This window comes from Emys orbicularis, chromosome 3, assembly GCF_028017835.1.
Source record: "Emys orbicularis isolate rEmyOrb1 chromosome 3, rEmyOrb1.hap1, whole genome shotgun sequence".
NCBI classification, from domain to species: Eukaryota; Metazoa; Chordata; order Testudines; family Emydidae; genus Emys; species Emys orbicularis.
In genome coordinates this window covers 59,391,893-59,418,970 of record NC_088685.1, presented here as the reverse complement: position 1 = coordinate 59,418,970, position 27,078 = coordinate 59,391,893, and the positions used below count along the sequence as shown (strand labels likewise).

Below are 27,078 nucleotides of genomic sequence, written 5' to 3'. Positions count from 1 at the left end.
CTCTGAAACTTCTTCCAGGGTTATCTTGAACAAGTCAGCAATCCTCTTAAATAGCTCCTGGAATTGTTCAAAGTCATCGGCTATTGTGGGTGGTGGAGGCATGATGGCTTCATCCAGAGTGGATGAAGAAAGACTGTTTGGTGGAGTGACTTCCTGATCCAAAGTCTCCTCCTGCTCTTCAAGTCTTTTCCCAAAGCTTGGAGGGTCTACCTACTGAGGCTGATGGGGAGTGTCTCAGTCTGTCTCTGTGAGTGCTAGAAGACCTAGAATAATGTTTCCTGTACATAGCCCATGGATCCCAATAAGGCCATTGTGGTGGGAATGGCACTAGTGGTGACATCCATGCATGTCCATACCTCCCAGGTGTGTCACCCCGGGGGTGATATCTGGGTTGCTTCAGTGGACCTGGTCTGATAGTTATCTGAATGGGTGAGGTGTAAATGTCCCCTTCCTCATCATCCTCCTCCTCACTAGAAAAGGATGGGGCTAATCTGGATGATTAACATGGTACCCAGTGTGCCAGAGCAACATCGGTACCAAAAAGAGGAGATTTCAGTGTTGTGGCGACTAGCAAGCCTTTGTGGGAAAGGAATTATTGCAGTACCGCAAGCATCAGTATTGAGGAGGATATTGTTGGCAGCGCTGTTGTAGGAGCAGGATTTTATATTTGTACTACAAGAATTAATGTATGATTTGATCATCCTGCCAGCCACCCTTTTTGAATAGCAGAAAGGAATGACCCTCTGGGACATTGATAGAAACGCATCTGACAGACTGCCAGTGTCTATACTGATGTTAAGGCAGGGACAGACCAGAATAATCCTTATGATTGATTATGGTCACCCTTTTGTTTTAGGATAAGTTATAATGTCTACTATGGTTTCCTATATGTATTATAAATTAGACACTCTAGTTAAATATACATTTCTTTGTTTTAAGGTTTAGTAAGTAAGAGACAGGATCTTGTATTGTGTCTATGTTAAGGAGATTAGAGGAATGTTGAAGGTCCGGGTCACAATGTGAACTGTTCTGATTACAAGATTTAGTAAGGTTTAATTTACAATGCCTTTCTTACTCAACATAAAAACTGCTGTATACCTTTGAAGGTCTCCGTAAAAGACTGTGTGAATGAGGAATGCATGCATCAGGAAAAGATAAGGTGTGAAGGCCATTGTTAAAGTCAGCTGGTCAAGGAAGGAAGGGTGAAGAAACTTAACGACACCAGAGAACCATCAGTGCACATCCATAATTAAGGAAGGGCAGATTGACGACCCTGAGGTGGAGGCTGGCACCCCTAAAGACAAGACAATTGATTAAATTGAAACCAGGACAGGATGACCCTCTCGGAGGTGTTTTGGAATGTTAACATCAAAAGATAACGCCAATTAAGGAGTAACCGGTCACAAACTGACACAGCAAAATCCATAGACCTCAACAGAGAAAAAAAGACTATAAGAACAGGGTACTTGGCCATGGGACTTTGGGTTCATCTTGCCACAACTCCAGGAGAATCGGATCACGATCGACAGAGCTCGGCTCCCCTCTGCGACCAATCTGGCTGGACACTAGATTGATCCAGACTCTGGACTGGTAACTATAAACATCAACTGTTGGCAGGACTGGGTGTGTGGGTGTGTGAGACTGAAAAGCATATGCTAACTGTTGTATTCTCAATAAATGCGGCGTGTTGCCTTTTTCCCTGAAAAAGATCCCATGTGCTTCTTATAAGCATAACGCCGTTGTAGCTGTAGCAGTTGTAGGTACCGATGTGGCTCTGCTTTGCGCTAAGGGACCAGTAGATGGTGCCATCGACTGAAGTGATGCTGAACTGCCCAGTGCTGCATGTTTAAGATGCTCCATCAGTACTGTGGAGGAGGAGGTAAGCTTCTCTCTGCCACTCCTCTCAGAGCTCACCTGCTTAGGGTCTTTGGCTTTCATGGTACCAGCGGTACTGGAAGATCCTGCTTAATCACGGTGCTCAACCGCGCCGTTGTCAGTACCAAGAATGTCAAACGAACTGGGGATCATTTATTTTTAGCCGGTTCCCTGGAAGGGGAGGTTGTTGCCCGCTTTTTGACCACCTTTTTTGAGGAATGCGATTTCTTCTATAAGGGTGGCATGGAATGTCTGCCAGAGGCCGTCACTGAGGTCTGTGGTCCAGGGTTGGAAGCCGTGTACAGTGAATTTTCCAGCAGGATGAACTTTAACTTGAGCTCCCTTGCTTTTCTGGAGCGAGTCTTGAGGTTGAGGCAATGGTGGCACTTTTAAGATGTGTTTGTCTCGCCCAGGCAACGAACACACTTGGAGTGCCCGTCACTGACCGGGATTGCTTCCCAGCAAGAAAGATAGCATTTAAACCCCAGAGAGCCGGACATGCCAGTCAGTACCGTTCCACCAGAAGAAGGAGGTGAAAACTACACTACACTATAGGGGTGAATGGAATCCTACAGGTAACTAATAATAATTTTTCTTTTAAGAAAATAAACAGTGGAGAGGAGGGTAGCTATAGCTAACTAACTCTACTGTATAACTATACTAACACTAAGTCTAAAAGGTAAATGTGAAGAAACTAAGGAGGTGCTGCCAAGGCCTTGGTCTCAGGGCAAGGGCGGTTGAGAAGGAACTGAGGGTGCTTTGGCCGCACAGCGCTATGTAGCCACCAGCGGTGGCGTGAGAGGAAGGAAGGGCACGTGCAGCCCAAACAGGCACTGCTATTAAGACTCTCCGATTGCAGGTGCAGGTATGTACCTGAAGTGAAGCACCCATAGGGACACTGCTCAAAGAACTAGATAGTCCCTCACCTGTTTAGATTTGTTTGGAATATAGGAGAGCAACAAGAGATATGAATACTAAGATGACTAATAGTGGAATATAGAATTTTTCATCTCTATCATAAATTTGAATGAGGCCTGTTTTCTGACAGATACTGACTGGTAACTGTGGTAGACACTTGTTTATTAGGAATTGCATCGAGATCACCAGCTCATTTCACAACAGGTCATCATTGAGGCTCACTGGTCTGATTGTAATTCCTAACAAACAAGTGTGTTTGTCACTAAACTACCATCATAATTAGTACTAGCAGGAACTCCATGCTGGCAATTTCAGCAGAGGTATCAAGGTTTTTAAAAAAAAAATGGAAAATGAACTACCCTTTCACTCCTAGATGCAATGCCGCCAGAATTGTGGAGAAGTTTGCACTAATTGTAGCTAGCACACTACTTGTGGCTAGAGAACTTTGGTGGCCAAGACTAGCACTTTTCAAGAGCTCTATGTTCACGTAAAAGGAGAAAGGAAAAACAAACAGCATTTTCATTAGTGAAAATAACAACTGGTAACACTGATATGATGAGGATTACCACTATGGCCATTTAAATAATATGTCATGGTGTCACAGCAGCTATATTTATAGTAGAAAAAGCTCATACCTTCAGGACATTAACTTTACAAAAAAAAAAAAGTGGTAGTTTGGCCTGAAATTTGTCATGCATTTTTTCAACCCAAAGGAGATTTCCTGACATGTATCTTTAAAATTTCAGTCATACAACACTGCATGAATGGAAGTTGTGGCACTCACATTTACTACTTGTTCAGTCTGTTGCAGCTTCACGTTGGTGCTGGAGCCTGAACACTGACCATAAACCTTAAGCTTTGGGTGTGCTTGTGCATACACCCAATTCACTTCTTCTACTTTGCAAATAAGAACTGGGAAACCTTTTCCATACTTTTAATGTCTATTGTAGGCTTTGTATGAACAATGAAAGAAAACAGAAGTAAGGAAACAGAGATTAACAATGGATAAAGAATGAATTCACAAGTGGTCTTATAAATAATATGTAGCTGGTAGCTAAAGAAATAGTAATAAGGGTAATGTGTGATGATAAGCTTGCAGCTGCGGCTTTGCTTACTAGTGCACTTTGCAGCTCATGGATATTTTATAATCTATACAAGGATTGGTTCACAAAATTAGTAAGCCAATCATAAAGCACTTAACACAATGTAGACTGTAAAATGCATGTGGTAGTCTATGTATAAAATCTGATTTATAACTATGTATTTTCGAGTTGTGGTGCACCCTAACCAATGCTCCCTCTAATTTTTTATATCCATGTGCGGAATGAATTTTGTTATGTGCAGCAATATGGAGGTGATGTGTGGCGGGGGTGGAGCCGAGGGGTTCAGAGTGTGGGAGGGGGCTCAGGGCTGGGGCAGAGGGTTGGGATGCAGGGGGGGTGAGGGCTCTGGCTGGGGGTGCAGGCTCTGGAGTGGGGCCAGGGATGAGAAGTTTGGGATGCAGGCTGCCCTGGGGCTGGGGCCAGAGGACTCCCCCCAGCCCTCTCCCTGCCAGCAGCAGTTCCGGGTGAGAGGCACTCCTTCCTGCTAGCAGGAGCTCCGGGGCCGGGGGAGAGGCCCGCGGCAGCCCTGCATGCCCCAACTTGCTCCCCTCCCCACCAGGCCCCTGTGGCTGCACACCTGCACAGCTCTTTATAGCCTGCTGTGTGGCCATGCAGCTTAGAGGGAACTTAGATCCTAAGCCCCCCCCCCCCCACACACACACACACACGCCACATGCACGGGCTAATCACCTCAGGTGCAGCTTTAAAAAATGTCAATAATAAAATCTCAGTGACGAGTCCAGATTCAAACAAAGTTTTTGGAACTGAACAAAGTGTTCTCCCAGAACTGAATGAGGGTTCTGAATAAGCCAAGTGGAAAAGGTCTCGGAGGGAATTCCAACATCTATACCATAATTCATAGCTTGACAAATATATCAGAGACCTAAACCTAATAGCGGGAGGCCGATCTAAAAGATGGTACCAGAAGTAACAGGATTAATAGCACTGCCCTGATGGGAAACCCAACATGTTCCTCTCCTTCCTGCTATCACCCTAGATCCCACAACTCCCTCATCTCCCTTGCCCCTCTCCCAACAGAAACACACCAGTTCATTATTGGGTTTGGCTGGTAAGTGTCACACTTGGAACTCTCTCCTCTTAGCTGTTGGGATGTAGGACAGTACCACTCCTTTCCCTCTTTATTTCAGTTGTACACATTGCCCTTTTTTATCTGTTTCTCCTTCTCCCAGTCTCCCCTTTCTCCACTCTGTGACTTTTTTAGATTCCCCTCCCTCCTCCACACAGGATTATGCTGCTGCCCACAGAAAAAACAGCAGCATGACACTGACCTGTTTCTTGTAAAGTTTGCTCTGCTACTCCTCTAAAGGAAGCAGTGAAACATTTAAGAATTGCATCAGTTTCACTGTACTTCTGCTGGAGCTCTCCTAGACAAGGAACCTTTCCCATTGGGAAAGAATATTGGTCATCATTAAAAAGTCAACAGTCACCACATAGTAGTAAATGAGGTATCGGTTATTTCCTAATCTACACATAGGGATTATTTTGTCTCCTCACATCTTGCTTTAGATGCTGCAGGACACTCATTAAAACAAAAGCATATCACTTGAATTGCCAAATCCTCATGTATAATTTAAAAAATATTAAATTGAAAATTCAGGACAAATATAGAAACAGTAACAGGAAAAAAATATCCCTGTCCTTGTTAATTTAAAATTGCATATATTAAATGGGTATGCAGTTTATTTTACACTACAGTAACCACCTACTTGTAGGAGAAATTAGAACTTATTTTTTAAACTTTTCAATTACTTTATACACTACTTGCCACCTTCTAAAACATATTGTAAATGAGAATCTAGTTAGAAATTAAAATGGAACAGTTTAGCCACAGAATATGGGCATGCATCACTGGACTAAACATCTCTCTTCCTAGATTTATAAATAAAGTGTTAAAGCACTCCACACCAGTACCAACATTTCTGGGCTTTGATACCACTTTTGATGAGAGGTGGAAATGGGGTGGGGAATAAAATATGGGGGGAGGGGGTAAATGTGTTTAATCTGCGACTTGGTACCCTCATTTTCTGTCTCATTATCTACCTTCCTCTCTCACTTGACTTTTACTTGTCAACTCGACCAAGTTTCTCTCTTTTCTGTTGTCCTCCAACCTATCCAATTTCCCCCTCCATTATACTCCAGCTACACCGACAACTCTACTTTTACCACCGATCGGCTATTTCTGGGTTCTGAGCCTTACCCTAGCAAAAACAGTAGCACTGTTAAAGAGTTTAAAAGAGTCGTACTGAGGTCTAATGGAACAGATAGACAAGATATAGGGAGGAAGAACTGTCTAGGGAATAAAGAATTAGCCTGTGATTAAAAATAGTCAGGGTTTAATACCTGTGTCTGCCACAAAATTCCTGTATGACAATCTTTTGGTGTCTCAAGTCTCAACTGTTAAAATAAAGCTAATGTTACAGAACTGCCTGTGTTCAAAAATCAAGAGACAAGCCCGCAAAAAAGATTGGATTGGTTTAAAATCATAAAACTTGAGATTGGATCGGTATGAAATCATAAAACTTCATAAAATAATCTGGGGTTCTTTTTATTTGCCTTCTGGCTTTTGAACCCTTGGTGCATTCTCTGGACACCTTTCCAAGCTTTCCTCTGCAACCCTGAGGAGAAATTCTAACTCCACCTTGCGCTGTGTGGGGCACCTCTTCCCTGCACAGCTCGTTAGCCAACTGCTAGTCAGAAGCAGCTTGGAAGGAGGAAGAGGAGGGTGCTGTTAGAACTCCCTAAACTACTGCAGCTGCTGCTTAGAGTAACTGGGCGTGGTGGCAGGGGAGCAGCTGAACACGCTGAGGAGTTCAATTCCTTTTGTATTCAAATCAACCTGTGGTTCTGGATCCCATCATCTAACTAGCGGTGACCTGCAGAGAGAGAAGGGAAAGCAGTATTGCCAACCCCAAGCATTCAAAAATCATGACTCAGCCCCCAAAATATCATGAGATTAGCTTAATTATCATGAAATTAAAATAAAAATCATTTTGTTTCCTACCTGACTTCTGCTTTTTTCACCTTTAAGGGGAACCTGCCTATCCCCAATGTGCATGGTCATCTCATCTCGAACATACACATAAAAATGCAGGCTTCCCTATTTGCTTCTCATGGGACATTCCACTTATGTAACTCCTGGGGTGTGGCAAGGTGCCATTTGATCCCTCTTTGACCCACTCCCTACCTAGATAGGCAGCTGCCCCACCCACATTCTTCCTCCATGTTCTCCCACAGTTTCTGGTCCCTCTACTACAACCTAACCCTTACATTCACTTGCCTCTCATATTTTTTCCTTCTCCCCTCACAGTCCCCTACCCATCACATTCACCACTCTGCCACCCACATTCCCCTGTATTCCATATTTCCCTGCACCACTCCCCAAAATCTGCCTTCTGCACCAACAATAACCTGCGCTTCTTTGTAATTTCCTGACCCATTTCCTAACACATCCCTCTTCCCTGCTGCCACCACAGGCCCATTCCCTGCATTTCCATAGTATCCCATCCCTTCCCTTGTCCTCACTTGGTGACTTAAGGAGCCACAATCTTTCCTCAGGGCCACCTGGCTTTAGCCCCATTGGAAAGAATGGAAGGTGGCAACCATCAATACTAAGGGAACCCTTACTCTGATCTCCAAAGGCTAAAGGAAAATAGTGGTTACCTTGCTGAAGGCAGCCAGTGGCTTCAGTCTTTTTTTAATAAATGAGAGATTGGAAGCCATTCTGGATAAGGGTAAAATTTCACAAGACTGAATAAAAGATGTACGAACCTCAGTATCATTAAACTCACAATAAAGTCATAAAAGCTGGCAACACTGCAAGTTTAATAACGTCTCAGCTTTGCTGTTGCCCAGTTCTGTGGCCATTCACCATCAAGATACTTCTCCTGGAGAGGCTGCCTCCTGGTACCCCAAGAACTGCTACTGCATCTCTAATGGGTCAATGTGAAAAACAAGAGGGTCTCCCAAAGGAAGATACACAAAAGGACAGTGATCTCAATAATTTCAGGATGGGAGGGATTGTGGGGGTGGGAAGAAAAACAAAACTTTTTAAACTTGGGAACAACTAAATCTATACTCCGGCACCTAGCTAATGGTCCGAATTTCAGACATGCTGAGCACCTTCAGCTTCAAATGAGGTCAAATTTATAAATGAAAGTAGAATTTTATTTATTCCTATGTATAAAATAATTTGTTTTCCATCACAGCTATATGGTGTGGTGAATCGTTTAGAAAGACCACTTAAGGATACTGTGCACAGGTCCATGAGCAGTTTGGATGCCAATCAGAAACCACTGTTTTGTCTTTTTCACCATGCCATTTCTGTACATCTCACTCCCACGGATTTCATAAAGTACTTCTCCAATTCCTTAAACTGTAAAACGGGCAAAGTTAGAATTAAACCAATCAAAAACTGAATCCAATGACAAGACCACACACAGACCCTAATTTGCATCTTAGTCATAATTTAGCAGTATGTGTACTCTGTTTTTTGAGTCTTTGATTGATTTTCACATAATTAGTCCCATTAGTAACAGAGTTTATGATGTCAAGTTTCAGGGGGTAGCCGTGTTAGTCTGTATCTACAAAAACAACAAGGAGTCTGGTGGCACCTTAAAGACTAACAGATTTATTTGGGCATAAGCTTTCATGGGTAAAAACCTCACTTCTTCGGATGCATAGAGCATCCAATAAAGAAAACAAGCCTATAAAGAAGGGGGAACAGAAAGGCCTGGGATAGTGGACGGGTAACAGCCCCATGCCAAGCTGCCTATGAGAAACTGACAAAAGGAGACTGTACGGCGTTTAAGGGCTGATAAACTCTTAACTTAAATTGAGTTTAAGGGCTGATCTAATTGAAGGGGACTAGTTAGGGAAAAGGTGGGACCCCTAGAGAAACTGCACCAAGTGCAACTGACGAGATCTTTAAAGCAAAACACACATTTCATAGGAAAATATTCACGGATTGCAGGTAACCTTTTACACCTGAGAAAAAGACAGATGTATAAAACACTGTTGGTCACAGAAGGGTGCTGGCTGTCTCAGCTTGATATGGCAGCAGAGGCACAAACTTGAGGAGTGCTATATTGTTATCAGTTGAGTTAATTTTCAACTCTGAGACTAAATCAGGAAGCATAACCGTATTACAAAATATCCTTTGAACATTCTTCCAAGATGATATAGTGTTAATACACTTCAGGTTTTAAAAATAATTTGTAAAGTTAATTTATAGTTGTCGTGAAAGGTGCTAAATTGGCAGCTCCTATGAGGGAGCAATGAGTACTCAGCACTGCACAAGAAGCACTCAACACCTCAAACAATAAAGCCTCTGGAGACTGGACTCTTTGATTTAACAAGGATAATAAAGATAATAAGGTGATAAGTAACAGTCAGCAAAGATCTGTCAAGAACAAATCATGTCAAACCAACCTAATAGCTTTCTTTGATAGGATAACAAGTCCTGTGGTTAGAGGGGGAAGCGGCAGATGTGGTATATCTTAACTTTAGTAAAGCTTCTAATACTGTCTTGCATGACCTTCTCATAAACAAACTAGGGAAATATAGCCTAGATGGAGTGACTACAAGCTGAGTGCATAACTGGTTGGAAAATGGTTCCCGGAGAGTAGTTATCAGTGGTTCACAGTCAGGCTGAAAGGGCATATCGAGTGGGGTCATGAAGGGATCAGTTCTGTTCAATATCTTAATCAATGATTTAGATAATGGCACAGAGAGTAAACTTATCAAGTTTGCGGACGATACCAAGCTGGGACGGGTTGCAAGACTGCTTTGGAGGATAGGATTAAAATTCAAAATGACCTGGACAAACTGGAGAAATGGTCTGATAAAATGAAATTCAATAAGGACAAATACAAAGTACTCCACTTAGGATGGAACAATCAGTTGCACACATACAAAATGGAAAATGACTGCCTAGGAAGGAGTACTGCAGAAAGGGGGATCTGGGAGTCATAGTGGATCACAGGCTAAATATGAGTCAACAGTGTAACGCTGTTGCAAAAAAAGCAAACATAATTCTGGGATGTATTAGCAAGAGTGTTGTAAGCAAGACACAAGTAGTAATTCTTCTGTTCTACTCCGCGCTGATTAGGCCTCAACTGGAGTATTGTGTCCAGTTCTTGGCATCACGTGCCAGGAAAGATGTGGACAAATTAGAGAAAGTCCAGAGAAGAGCAACAAAAATGATTAAAGGTCTAGAAAACATGATCTATGAGGGAAGATTTAAAAAAATGGGTTTGTTTAATCTGGAGAAGAGAAGACAAAGGGGAGATGACAACAGTTTTCAAGTACATACAAGGTTGTTACAATAAGGAGGGAGAAAAAATGTTCTCCTTAACTTCTGAGGATAGGACAAGAAGCAATGGGCTTAAATTACAGCAAAGGTGGGTTAGGTTGGACATTAGGAAAAACTCCCTAACTGTCAGGGTGGTTAAGCACTGCAATAAATTGGCTAGGGAGGTTGTGGAATCTCTGTCATTGGAGATTTTTAAGAGCAGGTTAGGCAAACACCTGTCAGGGATGGTCTAGATAATACAGTATTTAGTCCTGCCATGAGTTCAGGGGACTGGACTAGATGACCTCTCGAGGTCCCTTCTAGTCCTACGATTCTATGATTTAACCACAGAATAGGCATTGTGGCAATGCCAGCTTTCCCTTACACGCAATTTGTCTCAACTCCACCCTGGCAGGGACAGATGGAAGGGGATAGTTTAGTTTTCTTGTTCATTTAGTCCTTGGCCTCTGACAAGGTGGGTCAACATGAGTGGCAGATGCAAAGTCCATATGTTTATTGATTGGCTTGTTTGGTTTATTCATAAAATGGCAAATGTACATGGTCCTATCTACAATATTTAGCACTTGATATTTTAACCTAATAATTCAATTAAAAACAAGAGACTGCTCAAATAAATTTACCTATCCAGCCTCAATACCCTTCAAGCAAAAACCTATATGAGATGAGAACTTGCACCATGCCCTAAAGACCACTAAGCTTTGGCTCTGTAGGGAGAGTTCTGCTTGGCAAGTTCCAGATCCAAGGACCCTACACTGAGACGGGTCACAAGTCCCCTGTTATCTATATTTGGAGACTAATACCTTATGTGTCTCTGCTGATCTCAATTTTTGTGGCAGTGCATGGGGAGGAAGACAGTATCAGATAGCCAGGATGCAGGCTATGGGACTTTGCAGACCGAAGTTGACATCTTGAATTGCACCCAAAAATGAATAGCAAGCACATACAGCTGACAAAGAAAAGGCATAATGTATGTTTTGTGGCCACATATTGCTCCAGCTGAAGCTTCCGAGTTGTCTTCAAGTATAACCCCACATGGGGGGTGCTGCAGTAATCTATCTGAAGATGTCAGAAGTCATGGATCACTTGGACAAGTCTGAGCTGAGAGAAATGTTGTCAACACCTAGCCAGATGAAGAAGGAAAAGGGTGTTCTTGATCAACAAAGTTACTTGAAATTCCAGAAGCAGTTTATCCAAAAAACACCCCCAAATCACAAACCCCTTGAATAAAAGTTGGACAAAATCCCACAATAATGAGTGTCATTGTCCTTAGTATTCTCAAGATCCCTCCTCCACCCAATTAGCATTATTACCTCTATCTAACCCAGATTAAGCCTCAGACTGTTTACACTCATCCAGTTCCCAATCAACATTAAATCCTGGGAAATCAGACAACACCTGGGTTTGATAAAAGAGATAGCTGTGTGTTATCTACGTGTGATTGACACTCTGCCCAAAACTTCTCTCTCTCTCTCTCTCTCTAAGTGGTCTCATAAACAGACAGAAAAGGAAGAATGTGGTTTTATGATATGCTTGTGTCCAGCAGGAACTGGACTGAAATTACTGCTATATTTCACATAGCCCATTGAAAACTAATGATGACTGCAGGAAACAATCAGGATGTAGAGGTGGTTGGATCTGTAGTTCATTACTGTTTCCCTGAGCCACCAGTCCATTTACATTCATGTTGATTCTTACTTTAATTAAAAAGTAAAAGTTTTCTAATAATTTTTGAAGTGTTTTTTAAAAAAAAATTGAAATGCATGATGCTCTGCTTTTAACTTAACTTGTGGACATACAAAATTAGCAAAATAAGTTGTAAAGAGATTATATATCAAGGTTTGTTTGGGGTTTTTTTGTAAATTTAAAGCTGCAATCAATATTGAATCATATAAAAACACAAGATATAAAAACTATAGTACGTTACCAAAGGCCTACATTCGTCAAATAGATTTTATATTAAAAAAAAATCAATATTTAATTTTGTCTTGAAACACAGGAAAAATATACAGTGCCTTTAGTCCGAAAGGGATTTTCAAATTTTTACATATCCAATTAAAAAAAAATCACTTCATGCATCTTCGAAATCTCCCCCTTTGGAGTGGAATGCAGTACTTGTCTAACAACACAATGAAACACTAGCATATAGATTCACAGAGGAAGTAAAAAAAAAATAGCATATGCAATTAAAACTTCAGGAAAAGATAGGTATACAGAACATATTTAATTAAACTGGATTTAATCAGAGCATAGATCTGCTCTTGCAAAATGCTATGAGATCTTTAATAAGTACACGTGATTAGGCCTTGGTTTCATTTCTTACAAAGCTGGGGCATAGGTTTGCCAACTTTCTGATTGCAGAAAACTGAACACCTTTGTCCCGCCCCCTGCCCTGCCCTTTCTACAAGGCTCCATCCCTGCTTATTCCATTCCCCTTCCCTCCATCACATGATCTCCCCCACCCTCGCTCACTTGCTCATTTTCATCACGCTGAGGCAGGAGGCTTGGGGTGCAGGGGGTTGAGGCCTCCAGCTGGAGATGCAGGCTCTGCAGTGGGGCCAGGGATGAGGAGTTTGGGGTGCGAGAGGGGGCTCAGGGCTGGGGCAGGGGGGTTAGAGCTCCAGCTGGGGGTGTGGGCTCTGCGTTGTGGCTGGGGATGAGGGGTTTGGAGTGCATTAGGGGGCTCCAGGCTGGAGGGGTAGGGCCAAGGGGTTTGAAGTGTGGGAGGGGGCTCCGGGCTGGAGCAGAGGGTTGGGGTGCAGGAGAGGGTGAGAGTTCCAGCTAGGGATGCAGGCCAGAAATGAGGGGTTTAAGGTGCGAGAAGGGTTTGGAGTGTGGGAGGGGGCTCCAGGCTGAGGCAGGGGGTTAGGGTGCAGGGGGGTGAGGGCTCTGACTTAGGGTGTGGGCTCTGAGGTGGGGCCAGAGATGAGGAGTTTGGCATGCAGAAGGGGCCTCAGGGCTGGGACAGGGGGTTGGGGCGTGGGGGGTGAGGGCTCCAGCTGGGATGCAGGCTCTGGGGTGGGGCTGGGGATGAGGTGTTTTGGCTGCAGGAGGGAGCTCCGGGCTGGGGCCAAGGTGTTCGGAGTGCGGGAGGGGGTGCAGGCTCTGGAAGGGACTTCGGGTATGGGAGGGGGCTCAGGGATGGGGCAGGGGGTTGGGGTGTGGGAAGGGGTTCGGGCTCCCGGGCGGCACTTTTCTTAGCAGCTCCCGTAAGTGACCAGCATGTCCCTGCATCTCCTAGGTGCAGGGGCAGCAAGGGGACTCCGCTTGCTGCCTTCACCTGCAGGCGTGCCTCCACAGGTCCCTTGGCTTCGGTTCCCAGCCAATGGGAGCTGCGGAGTTAGTGCTCGGGGCGGAGGCAGCGTGCGGAGCCTCCCTTGCCGTCCCTGTGCCTAGGGGCTTCTGGGAACCATGCAGAGCCAGGGCAGGCAGGGAGCCTGCCTTAGCCCTACTGCACCGCTGACCAGACTTCTAACGGTCCAGTCAGCAATGCTGACAAGAGCTGCATGGGTCCCTTTTCAACCTGGCGTTCCGGTCGAAAACCAGACGCCTGGCAACCCCACATTGGTTCAGTAATAACTCAGAGGGAAGCATGCTTCCTACTGCAACATTCAGAATTTACTGTGGAAGTCTCCCATCTGAACAGGGATTAGACTCAAACACATTTAAGCCCGGATCCTGTAAACAGATGTGCACCCAGCCACACCTGTGACTGGACAGAGATCCACTAAGGTCAGACAGTGTAGTCACATCTGTTTGTAGGATCAAGACATTAACTTGTACGATCTGGCAAAATTTGAGCCTGAAGTGATATGGCTGTGGACTATATCACCTGCCTATACTGGAAGGAGGACAGGAGATACTGGATGTGGTTTAATCAGGCTGAAAACTTTATTAACAACTGTCTGGGAGTACCCAGCAGATAAAAGTGTACAGTGCAGGCAACTCCATGATCATTTCAGTATCTACCTGGGGGCCTTCTGTCAGCCCCACCCCCTTTTCCATCCTGATCCCCAGCCAACCTGCTGCTGGAACCTTACCACCCCCCACCCCCTTCAAATAAGTGTTCAGCTGGGCTATGAAGAAGGGGGGGCTGGCTCTCTGCTGTGCCAATCATAGGAGCCCCAACACCCTGCCCCTTTTCCACTCCATTAACAAACACCTCCTTTAAACCCTTTACTAAATCATTTATCTAATTACGGTATCCCTTCCCTATGGAACATCTGCACTGGACATCCGCCCCACATTTACAAAATGAGTTGCAACATTATAGCCTCACTCCCGTTCCATGCTGGACCCAAATGAGCCCTTCCACCTGAATCCACTGTGGGGAAGGCGAAAAAACTCCCACTCTGCCTTGGCCAATTTGATAGTATAGGAAAAATTCCTTCCCAGCCCCCCAAGAATTTAGAGGCTAGCACAGTGCCTCCAGCGGATCCTGACCAAACCTGGTATTTCGCCACTTTCAAGGGTAGCGGCTGTTCAACTTGGGCCAGGTGAAAGAGGGCTTCTCCTGTCTGGCTTGCACATATATACTCTCCCCTCTCTTCTGATCACCTGGCGGGGGGATGGACGAGTCAGAGTCTCCACGTTTACCCGTTCTGCATCTGCAGCAACATATGTGCCTCTGTGCCCTTAAAGAGGTATGCTAAAGAGGTATGCCCCTTCCCCCAGCAAGCCAGACAATTCCCCCCCACCCCTGCACTTAAAGTGTGGTGCAGTCATTGTTAATGACCTCCAGCTGCTGATCAACTTTGAACAGTGTACTGTACGTATTTTAAGTTACACTAAAGTGATAGAACATTAAAATTAAAGCCCATGAAATTACTTGTACATATTTCCATATGGAATGTTCACACTAAAACCCTTTCCAATTCTTAAATGCATACCTATTGTACTTATACTTTATGAGTGAGATTCTATACTGTGCTTCTAAGAGGTGCCCAGGGGATGGGAGTGCTAAGGTGTCTTTAAGCTACTTTACTCCCTCTTGATCCTGAGCTGCTCTAGGGGCTGGAGAGGACCGCAGCATAATTTAGACAGCTCTGGGATGTGTCTATCTAAGCCCTGGTCTACACTGGGGGGGGGGGGGCGGATCGATCTAAGATACGCAACTTCAGCTACGAGAATAGCGTAGCTGAAGTCGACGTATCTTAGATCGACTTACCTCGTGTCCTCATGACGCGGGGTCCACTGCCGCCACTCCCCCGTCGACTCCGCTTCCACCTCTCGGCAGTGGTGGAGTTCCGGAGTCGATGGCAGAGCGATCGGGGATCGATTTATCACATCTACCCTAGATGCAATAAATCGATCCCCAATAGATCGATCACTACCCGTCAATCCGGCGGGTAGTGAAGACCTGCCCCAAGTTACTGCAATCTCTAGATTTGCCCTAGGGGCCACAGTGCCACCCATAATCTTCACAGCACGGCATGCTGCAGCCCTGCTCCTGACATGCCCCTCCCAGTCCTAGGATACCTCATACTCCAGGGAGTGTGAAGGATTCCTCAAAGCACAGCCTTACTCCTGTCTACTGTAGTGCCTGTGCTAGTGGGAATCCTCACCCAGATGGACCAGGGGATTTTAAGGTCTGTTATACCACTCAGGCCCTTTTATCCAACATAGCGGGACCAGAGCAGGGGTGAGGATTTCCCCGCATTATTTTAGCCAATTAATTGTCTGTACTAATATGATAAGCAGAGAGTTTGTACACTCACATATTATCAAGCATTTAAACCTATCCCACCAATCGCCGAAACAGGCACACCAGCATGTAAGTAGAGTCCTATTTCACTAGGAGGGTGGTGAAGCCCTGGAATGCTTTACCTAGGGAGGTGGTGGAATCTCCTTCCTTGGAGGTTTTTAAGGCCCGGGTTGACAAAGCCCTGGCTGGGATGATTTAGTTGGGAATTGGTCCTGCTTTGAGCAGGGGGTTGGACTAGATGACCTCCTGAGGTCCCTTCCAACCCTGATATTCTATGATTCTATGATTCCTGCATGGATACAAAATATGCATCCGCATCCAATCCACGATCCACAAATATGGTCCACGGATATCCACAGATTTGCAGGGCTCTCTCTCCTTTGGTACCTACGAACTTACTTTGTGTAATGAAAAAAAGCAACGTTTTGTTAAAGTGACAACTGCAAAGAAAAGAAAAGCAGGGAGGTGCGCTAAACAACAAATTACTTTCACTTATTTGTTTTTATAATAAAGTGCTCATTTAATATTTGGTGTTAGCTGATGATACTCTGTATTGCCCAAACAGTGCATAAGAGTCACGACCATTAAACAAAATGAAAAACAGAAAAAAGCCTTTTACTTCCCCATAAAAAAAAATTCTACTGACGAAAAGGGTAGCGAAAAAAGAGAGAGAGATCCTTTGTTATGTTTACTTTCAGAATTTGTAATGCACTCTGATAATACAGTGATGAGCATGGTACAAAAGGCTAGACAGGTAGAAGGACTGACTGAGCAATTTATGATACCAGAAAGAGACAGGCCAGGGAGTTTTTATAAATACTGAAAATGGAAAAATCGTTCAGGGCCAAAGTCAATAGAGTTACACTGGGATGGCTCAGAGTTTTTACAAGTCCTGTCCTCTCTAAACTGCTTTGTGCATTGTCGGAACACCCATTAACTAGCTGCCTGTCTTGCTTTTCTACATCTATACATATATTTAAAAATGCACAATGGATATGTTTTTCCAACAATAAAACTTAACTTAGGTTTGCCATCCAGTGTCAACATTTTAATAAATGAACAATAGCACCAAAGAAAATATTCAGCTACAATAACTAATGTATTGATTATTGGAATGCTACAATTCAAGCTTTCTGGACATATTGTGCCCCCACCTACATCTGTGTACCCTCACTTCATCAGAACACAATTTGGCCTCCTTGTGTCAAATGTTACAATGATTCTAAAGAGAATGTTGCAAATATGTAAAATTATAAATAGCTTTATTTTGTAAATACCTTCATATGAAAATGTGAATTAAAAACCTAGAAAACAAAATAATGAATATAAATCATAAATTACTCTATTGTCCTTAGCACATGTTAGTGTGCAACATACAGAAAGCTCGTTAGAAAAAAAGCTATCAGTGTTAACCTCTACATTCCTAGCTGACTAAATATTTGCAATGAAGCATAGACTTCAGCTCTGTATTTTTTCCCCTATAGGACTAACTGCTTTACATATGATATACGTAATACCAGTGGTTCTCAATCAGATGTGCACGTACCCCTGGAGTTACGCAGACGTCTGCGAGGGGATACATCAACTCATCTAGATATTTGCCTAGTTTTACAACAGGCTACATAAAAAGCACTAGCAACATCAGTACAAACTAAAATTTCATACAGACAATGACTTGTTTATACTGCTCTATATACTATACACTGAAATGTAAGTACAATATTTATATTTCGATTGATTTATTTTATAACTATATGGTAAGAATGAGAATGGAAGCAATTTTTCAGAAAGAGTGTGCTGTGACACTTTTGTATTTTTATGTCTGATTTTGTAAGCAAGTAGTTTTTAAGAAAAGTGAAACTTGTGGGTATGCAAGACAAATCAGACTCCTGGAAAGGTTGAGAGCCACTGCTTTATACCAGTGGTCTCCAAAGTGGGGTGCGTGCTCAAAAAATTTTTACTGATAGGGGTGCGCGATCAAAAAAGTTTGGAGACCACTGCTTTATACCACCAAAACTAGCAGTACCTACAATGTCATGGCTAGAAATGTGACAGAATACATTCAAAACTCTGTAAACCTCAATTGCAAAATACACACATACATTATTTGAAATAAACAAACTCGCTCATTATCACATTTCAAATATTCTAATTATTAAATGCTTGAGCCCGCAAAATATTTCTCATGTGAGTATTTCTTATCAATGTCTATAGCCCATATTTTAACTCCTTAAGCTATTAGCATGGTTGGATTTTGTTTCCTTTTGTGAGCAATGTAATGACAAATTGCACATAATGAAGTTTGTAAAAATAACTCTAGATTTAAGGCATTTAAAATGCATGATTGACTTGTCATACAAAAGCACTTATTCTACCCAGAAATTGGTGTTCATCACCGAAGTACTGAATACAGAGAAAATTATTCTTAAATTCTGAAGAATCACTGCCCTAATGGCTCCAATCTGCCTTCAGAACCACACAATAGATCTCCAAAATCTGAAACAGTTCAGGTAGTAGAGGGACTGTCAACAGCTTTAACACTAGCCTATTGATGTGCTCAGTTCACCCATGCACCAAGAAGTGCCTGTCCCACAGTGAATGGCCCTTTAAGGGGGGATAGGTCCAGCCCCACTGGTGACACTTTGATTATTTTCTCTACCTGGGAATGCAACCTAAGTGACAGGACAAGCAGGCCATGTAGCTAAAATCAGCCCTTCTGAGATGGAGATGAAATCAGAAGCCTCTGGAGAGCCAGGGGGGAATGACAAAGAAAGAGAGTAGGCAGCTTAGAGAGGAGAATGCCATGCCATGAGGGCTGTGGGGACCTTGAGCCAAGTCAGGAGAGAAGAGAGACTCTTTGAAGCAGGGTTGGAAGCTGGCTACTGTGGGCTGGAGGAGCTGCCCTTAACTACTGCACAGCTCTAGGAAGGAAGGCTGTGGAGTCCTTTAACCAGGATGAAGTAGTGAACAATGCAAGGAAGGAGGGGTATGGAATCCATTAATCGGAAGAGTTTGGCCCTGAGGGGCCAAAGGAAATTGTATATTTATAAGGTCTTAATAAATTGGATGCCAGGCTGGTGGAATATTAAATAATTTGGTCTGCAAACAAGTTATTATAAAGAAGCAAGAGGGAACTGAGGGCAGTAATCTTAACGCAGCACACTATGCAATGTAGGGGTGTGCTCCAAAGTTGGCATCATGCCACAGATCCATGGTTCCTTTCTGTTCTGAGAGTAAGTGCCCCCAAAATTTAACCATTTATGCATTTATTATGATGGCATCTGAAACAGACACATCTGGGCTCAATACAGAGGTGACAGTCATGCACTCCTCTCAATCTGCAGCAGAGCTAACACTGATTACACTGAATTGTTCACAAAGAGTGAGAGTATATGGTCCTGTGATTGCAAATGACAAGATATAGCTGATATGATGGGGAATAATTCAGGCAGTGTGCTACTATCAAAGTTCAGCATCCAATAGAGCGCTATCTGGAAACAGTTGTTCTGTACGTCCTTGCCCCTTCATGTCTTCAAAGTGGTGAGTGTACGAATGGCTTTGTAGGTCATGACTAAAAATCACAACGAGGTTTGCTCGTCTCTGTAGTGCTAGAAAATATATTTGGATCATGGCTTTCCTGTTCAAAACTCTCTCTGTGGACATCAGCATCTCGCATGCAATCACATTTTGAGGGTGATATTTAAATTATATATACAGAGAATTAAAACATAGTCCCAGATCAACAAGTATCAGTACAAACATGAATGTACTTCAGATAATGCAACCATTCTCTATAATCTGTTATGACTGGTGAAGAAATGGCTAAGAACCCAATTCAATGCCTACATTCCACAACTAGGCATGCTCTAGGGGAAAATATTCCCCAAATACACACTGGATAATGTAAGGATTAAACATCGGCTCCAACTGGCAGAAGCACTTCAGTCTTCATGGCTGAGGATGTTACGGAGATTCCCAAACCTGAGCTGGCTTTTGTAGGTGACGAATCTGATGAATTGTCACAGATTGAGGTGTCAATAGAGGAGGTTTGGTAATTAACTGATAAACTTAAAGTGACAAGTCACTGGGACCAGATGGCATTCACCCAAGAATTCTGAAAGAACTCAAATGTGAAATTGTGGAACTAACAACTATGGTTTGTAACCTGTCCTTTAAATCGGCTTCTGTACCCAGTGACTGGAAGATAGCTAATGTAACGCCAATATTTAAAAAGGGCTCTAGAGGTGATCCCAGCAATTACAGACCAGTAAATCTAACGTCAGTACCGGGCAAACTAGTTGAAACAATCGTAAAGAATAAAATTGTCAGACATAGAAGAACATAAATTGTTGGACAAAAGTCAACATGGTTTCTGTAAAGGAAAATCATGTCTTACTAATCTATTAGAGTTCTTTGAAGGGGTCAACAAACATGTGGATAAGGGGGATCCAGTGGACATAGTGTACTTAGATTTCCAGAAAGCCTTTGACAAGGTCCCTCACCAAAGGCTCTTATGTAAATTAAGTTCTCATGGGATAAGAGGGAAGATCCTTTTATGGATTGAGAACTGGTTAAAAGACAGGGAACAAAGAGTAGGAATAAATGGTAAATTTTCAGAATGGAGAGGGGTAACTAGTGATGTTCCCCAAGGGTCAGTCCTAGAACAAATCCTATTCAACTTATTCATAAATTATCTGGAGGAAGGGGTAAAAAGTGAGGTGGCAAAGTTTGCAGATGATACTAAACTGCTCAAGATAGTTAAGACCAAAGCAGACTGTGAAGAACTTCAAAAAGATCTCACAAAACTAAGTGATTGGACAACAAAATGGCAAATGACATTTAATGTAAAGTAATGCACATTGGGAAAAATAACCCCAACTATACATACAAGATGGTGGGGGCTAATTTAGCTACAACTAATCAGGAAAAAGATCTTGGAGTCATCGTGGATAGTTCTCTGAAGCCGTCCACGCAGCGTGCAGCGGCAGTCAAAAGAGCAAACAGGATGTTAGGAATCATTAAAAAAGGGATAGCAAATAAGACGGAGAATATCTTATTGCCCTTATATAAATCCAAAGTACGCCCACATCTTGAATACTGCGTACAGATGTGGTCTCCTCATCTCAAAAAAGATATACTGGCATTAGAAAAGGTTTAGAGAAGGGCAACTAAAATGATTAGGGGGTTGGAACGGGTCCCATATGAGGAGAGATTAAAGAGGCTAGGACTTTTCAGCTTGGAAAAGAGGAGACTAAGGGGGGATATGATAGAGGTATATAAAATCATGAGTGGTGTGGAGAAAGTAAATAAAGAAAAGTTATTAACTTGTTCCCATAATATAAGAACAAGGGGTCACCAAATGAAATTAATGGGCAGCAGGTTTAAAACAAATAAAAGGAAGTTCTTCTTTATACAGCGCACAGTCAACTTGTGGAACTCATTGTCTGAGGAGGTTGTGAAGGCTAGGACTATAACAGCGTTTAAAAGAGAACTGGATAAATTCATGGAGGTTAAGTCCATTAATGGCTATTAGCCAGGATGGGTAAGGAATAGAGTCCCTAGCCTCTGTTTGTCAGAGGATGGTGATGGACGACAGGAGAGAGATCACTTGATCATTACCTGTTAGGTTCACTCCCTCTTGGGCCCCTGGCATTGGCCACTGTTGGTAGACAGGATACTGGACTAGATGGACCTTTAGTCTGACCCAATATGTCCATTCTTAAGTTCACAGATCTGAAAAGCTATCCATGCACCCCCAGATCTTGCATTTGGCTCTCATTGAAGAATCTGGTGTAAATTCCCTAGTCCTGATCATGTGCAAACTTCTGCCAGTAATTTGAGGTTATGCACGGGTATCTCCAAAAAGAGCAGAATCAAGCCTTTTTGATCTTTGTATCTAATTGGATGGGATCTTATGAAATGTTTTCCACAGTACAGCCATTGTAGACTAAAGTTACCCTGCAGATACAAGTGTTTTAGTGTAATTTTTCCAAAAAATATTATAGGTTGGATTTTCAAAAGCATTCAGTGTTGGCCAAAATCTGCTCCCACTAAACCAGTGGTTCTCAAACTTTTGTACTGATGACCCCTTTCACATAGAAAGCCTCTGAGTGCGACTCCACCTTATAAATTAAAATCACTTTTTATATATTTAACACGATTATAAATGCTGGCGGCAAAGCAGGGTTTGAGGTGGAGGCTGACAGCTCGCGACCCCCCCCCATGTACGAACCTTGTGACCCCCTGAGGGGTCCCGATCCCCAGTTTGAGAACCCGTGCATTAAACCCAATGGTAAAATGCCAGCTGAATGCTTTTGAAAATTCCACCCTATTTTCCCAGTCCCCCAAATTATACTATATACTTTACAGTATAAACAGAGCAATGCCCTGAAGAATGTTGAGCCTAATTTTACTATTATTTATACTAATGAAAATCCAGAGCAGTTCCTTTGCTTCTGTGAAGTTACTCTAGATCTGGCCAGTGTACAGGAGTGCAGAATTTGGCCATTACAGTATAATTTTAGATGTGAGCCAGTGAATAGCTATAGCAGAAAGTACAGAAGGGGTGAGGTATGGAGGAATGAGGTCTAGAACAATATAATCATGTGGTTACTCAGTTCAGATATTTGCATATATAAGTGGTTCAAAGTGAAAACAAATATTGGGCCAAATTCTTTCATGGTGCAAATAAGCAAAATTGCATGGTAGTCAATTGATCTATGCCCATTTCCACTAGTAGATAATTTGATCTATTGTTTTCACAATATAAGGTACAGTCCTATTCAAATTTTTTAACAACCTTTCTTTTACTTAAGTATTAAATGGAATTGCTAAAAAATGCTCTGCAATATTCTAACTAACTAGTCACCTGATGGAGGTAGCAATACAGTATGTTTGACCATTTTATTCCAGTGTCAAAGGAAGCAAAAAAAAGAGTTTAGGTACATCTTAACAAATAAAAGGGCATGATAAGATTTGGAATGAAAAACTTTACTATTTTTTAAACTCTTGGAACACTGGCATTTTCCAGATTGCCAGCCAATGGAACATTAGGAGGAAAGCATATTAAAAAGATAGTCTCTTCTGCAGAATTTTTATCAAAACCTGGATTTATAACACCCCTTTGCTCTGGGGAGTTTTATGTAAGGATCCTACATTTCTCCTCCCCCTTTTCTCCATCCCTCCTGCCAGCCATCAATAACACCCATTAATTTATAGATTCATAGATTAAGGCCAGAAAGGATTATTGTGATCATCTAGTAAGACTTCCTGAATAATATAACTACAGTGGGAATTATTTTTATCCTGTGTAAAAGCATGTGTAAAGGGGTTGTACAGAGATATAGCTTTCAAAATTTCAGCTCTCCATTACAGATTGGAGCCAGCAGTGGAATCTGGATCTAATTTTGCATTCCAGACTTTACAAAATTCCAATGTGTTCAGCTCTGAGTCCCATTTCTCATAAAGCTTGCATGTGTACTACATACAATAAAACTATATTTAAAATATTATTTAGGTTGTAAAGTCAAGCACTTAGAAATTAGGAAATGCCAGATTTACGTTTGCCTCTGCAACCTTAATTCTGCCCTCTTGTGCATCCATCTTCCATCCTGAGATATTGGGCAGTAAACCTGTCACTGGTCTAGGAATGAATATTGTCCATTTGGCATCTCAGACCAGCATTACTTTGAGAGGAAGTTCCACATTTGGGATGTGGGTGCTGTGGAAGAAAACATTTCCTTATCAGTTTGTTTTAAAAGAAAACTGATAGCTGTTTGAAGCGGCTCAGACATTTGGAATGTTAGAACCAATCCAGTTGGAGACAAATTAACAGGCAGAGGGCAGGTACCATGGTCTAAGGCTCACAATGTATAATATGGCTGTGGAATTTATTACATGGACAGCACCATCATATATGTATAACACATACACCCTCTCTGCAGAATTAGGGCAGGAGATATTTGTTCAGATTGTTATCCTGTCTATAAGGAAGAGCATGTATAATTCTTGCTCCAGAAAAAAAAAAGTGTAGTGCTGGCCATATAGAAAAAAGGACAATGATTCTAGAAGATATAATGGTTCTGTGCAACATAAAAAATCATAACTAGATGAAAACTACTGACTCTGACATAATTCCCATGAACTATATAGCAAAGTTTATAAGCTTTCCCCTTCATTCCATGACTATGGGCTGAATTTCCAGCTATCTAAAAATCACATTTTTCACAGCCTGATGCGGAGCTTTTCCTATTATTCAGATGCCTTTGAATAAGAATGGTTACGTGGACCAAATTACAAGAAATTCTTTTTGGCATCACAAACCCTTTGAATACATGTCTAAAGCAATGTAGAAAGATCCAATTTTCAAGCAAAATCCACAAAGGGCAATTTTTGACCTGTGCTAAAAAATTAACTTTGAACGGTGCCCCAAGTCTTTTAGCAAAAGCTTTGAAGATTCCCAGCACCCTTATGGAAAACATTCTAAATAATGTTACAGGCTTCACCGATGCTAATATGAAAGAAGCAGAGAAGAAATCCCTTACCCCGCATTAACAATTATAGTACTGAAAATTAGCGCCACTCCTGACAAAAGTTTGCTCTTGCAGTGGACATGAGACTTATAATGCTATTTTACACAGAATAAAGGTTCAATATGTATATGGAAGTAGCAATGGGTGGAGGGGTAAAGGACAGAGAATGGGGGAAGTAGAGATGTAGTCTATAGCATTTGGCCAGCAGTTCCTTTCAATTCTCTTATTATGTATAGAGACCAAAAGTGACCCTGAATGCGTTATCCTCACATTGGCTAGTAGAGTGCAGTTTCACAATCCTGCTCTTCTTCCAACCCCAATAAAGTCTTGATCACACCCCAAGTATTACAACCACAGCAGCAGTGAACCGAACTCTTCATCCCAAACTCAGTTCTCAGTGCCACACCCCCATCCCTAGTCTTGGTCCCAGGCAATAAGCATTACTAGCTAGTGGGCCTTAGTGTACATTTCTGCAGTTACCAGCAGCAGCCACCGCAGAAATGCAAATCCCAGCACTGATCTGAAAGGACAGAGACAACAGCACAATCAGACACTGCCCTCAGCTTCAAATCACTTGCAATACATGGCACAGAAGTTAAGAGACTGCAGGGATTCAATATTTCCATCCATTATAGATTATACTGTTGGCTACAGGGGAAAGTATAAAAACTGGAATCCACACCTTAAAACTGGTTATTTCCGATGCAGCCAAAAGAAAACACCACACACAGCATGTCACACCTTAAGTGCAAGCCACCAGCCCTACCCTCCAAACACACACAAGGGAATGGGATACAGTGAGACAAGGACACACCTTACAGGATAGAAAGGTTCTGGATCACATTAAGAGTTTTGCATGTAGTCATTTACCTATTCTGCCATTTCCATCCCAAAGTGAATAGGCCTGGAAGGTGGTTACAGGAAGAGAAAATTTGATTCTCTTCCTCAGGCCACAGTCTCAATCTGTTTAGTCTCATCACTCTTAGGAGGCAATTTAGTAACATTACATTTGAAGCCTGCTGCTAATGGAGAAAAGGGGGAAAGAGATAAAAGGTTCAAGAGAGACAGGAGAGAGACTAGTTTCCAAATATGGCATCCATCAATGCCCTGAGCCCCCTACATCTTTCCCTATGTAATCAACAGAGTAATAAACCTACCAATTCTCTCTCTAGCCCACCAACACAAGTTAACACCTTGCCCTCTGTAAGGAGCAGTGTAGCTAATTATAAACACACTGTGCTTTCCCACATCAAAACGCCCCTCCACAGCAAGATGCCTCCCATCCTTGCCCACAGTACAGCAACCACCAGGCAGATAGGAAGATAGCAAAAGGAAGATAGCCCAGCTGGAGAAACCCTGCAGGGAGTGGAACTAGCAGAGGAAGAGACAGGTTGCTGCCTGATCCCCAAGTGGCAGGGTTGGGTTTACACTGAGCCAGGTGGGGGCAGCATGGTGTTTTTTGAAGGCTCTATCCTAGGGAAATCCCACCCATTACCCCTCCTGTAACGGGCTTGGTTTTAAGGCCCCCAGAGGAATCCCTTCCCAAAATGTGGTGGGTTTTCCAATGGCAAGATCTCCCCTCTTCTAACACACCCCAGCGGAGGGGGGGGCTCTTCTTCCCCTGCGTGGGGGGGAAGCGAGACCCTCCTCGCCTCTCCTGGACGTGGGTCTCCTCAGGTAGGCGTCTCCCGCGGGGAAGGGAGGCGGTTCCCATGGATGGGAGAGAAGGAAGTTCAGGGCCGTGAGGGGAAGCGGGTGGGGGTTCTGCGGGGCATGACCCGCGGCCAGTCTCTGGGAAGGGACCCCCTCGGGGCTCGGTCAGTGTGGCCGAGCCGAGCCCCGCACCGTTCCCAGAGCCGCTGCAGCCCAGCCGCGCCGCTGCCTTGTCCGCTTTCACCGCCAGGACCGACCCCCCCCCCCGAATGAATGAATGAATGACGGGCGGCTGCTTACTTGAGCATGGCCTCTTCCTTCTCTTCCTCTTCTTTCTGCCGGTCCATCACTGCCATAATGATGTTCCTCTCCTCCTCTGTCAGGTGGCTCAGGTCGGGCAGCTCCTGCATCGGGGGAGGCACCGTGGGTGGGCGAGGGCCGCGGGGCCCCACCGAAGAAGACATTTTTATTTCTGCCTTTTCCCTTACACCTTCTACCTTAGCACGGCAAAGCCAATCACGCCTCTCCGCCTCCTCCCTTCACAGTGTAGTCCTCTGCTCATCGGCAGCAGCCAGCAGCTCTCCGGCGGCAGCAGCAGCAGAGGAGGCGGAGACCCAGCCTTTCATGGTTGCTTGCATCCACCCCAGCCCGGCTGCTGCTGCTCCCTTTGTTTGCCCAGCTCTAGGAAGGTTTGGGGCTGCCCTCCTGCCTCTTGCATCCCATCCTCCCGGGGGGGCGGGGGGGAGAGAGGGCTCGGGATTACAGCTAGTAGGCTGTGTGCACAGGCAGGCTGGATGCACAGAGCTGGAAGAGAAGGGCGGATGCTGCTGCTGCTAGCTTTGAGGAGGGAGGGGGGAGTTGTGTGTCAGTTAGGCGGAGTCCAAGCCGCTCCGCTCCTGGAAGATGCTCCTGCTGTCTCACACTGAGCACCACCAGCTGAGGAGTCCATGAACCTGAGCCACCCAC

The 27,078-nt window shown here is 43.5% G+C and overlaps 1 protein-coding gene across 3 annotated transcripts in view; it reads right to left on the bottom strand.

Moving 5' to 3' along the window:
• Nucleotides 1-26,576, bottom strand: part of RIMS1 (regulating synaptic membrane exocytosis 1) — a 487,540-nt gene extending 460,964 nt beyond the window's left edge. For 2 of the 3 annotated variants that reach the window (XM_065400581.1, XM_065400582.1), the window contains exon 1: nt 26,413-26,576. In XM_065400581.1, the coding sequence (XP_065256653.1) occupies nt 26,413-26,576 (164 nt within the window). Of the gene's footprint in view, nt 1-13,151; nt 13,184-14,371; nt 14,387-26,412 lie in introns of all 3 variants that reach the window. The other variant, XM_065400580.1, reaches the window with a different exon arrangement.
• Nucleotides 26,577-27,078: the final 502 nt, after the last annotated feature.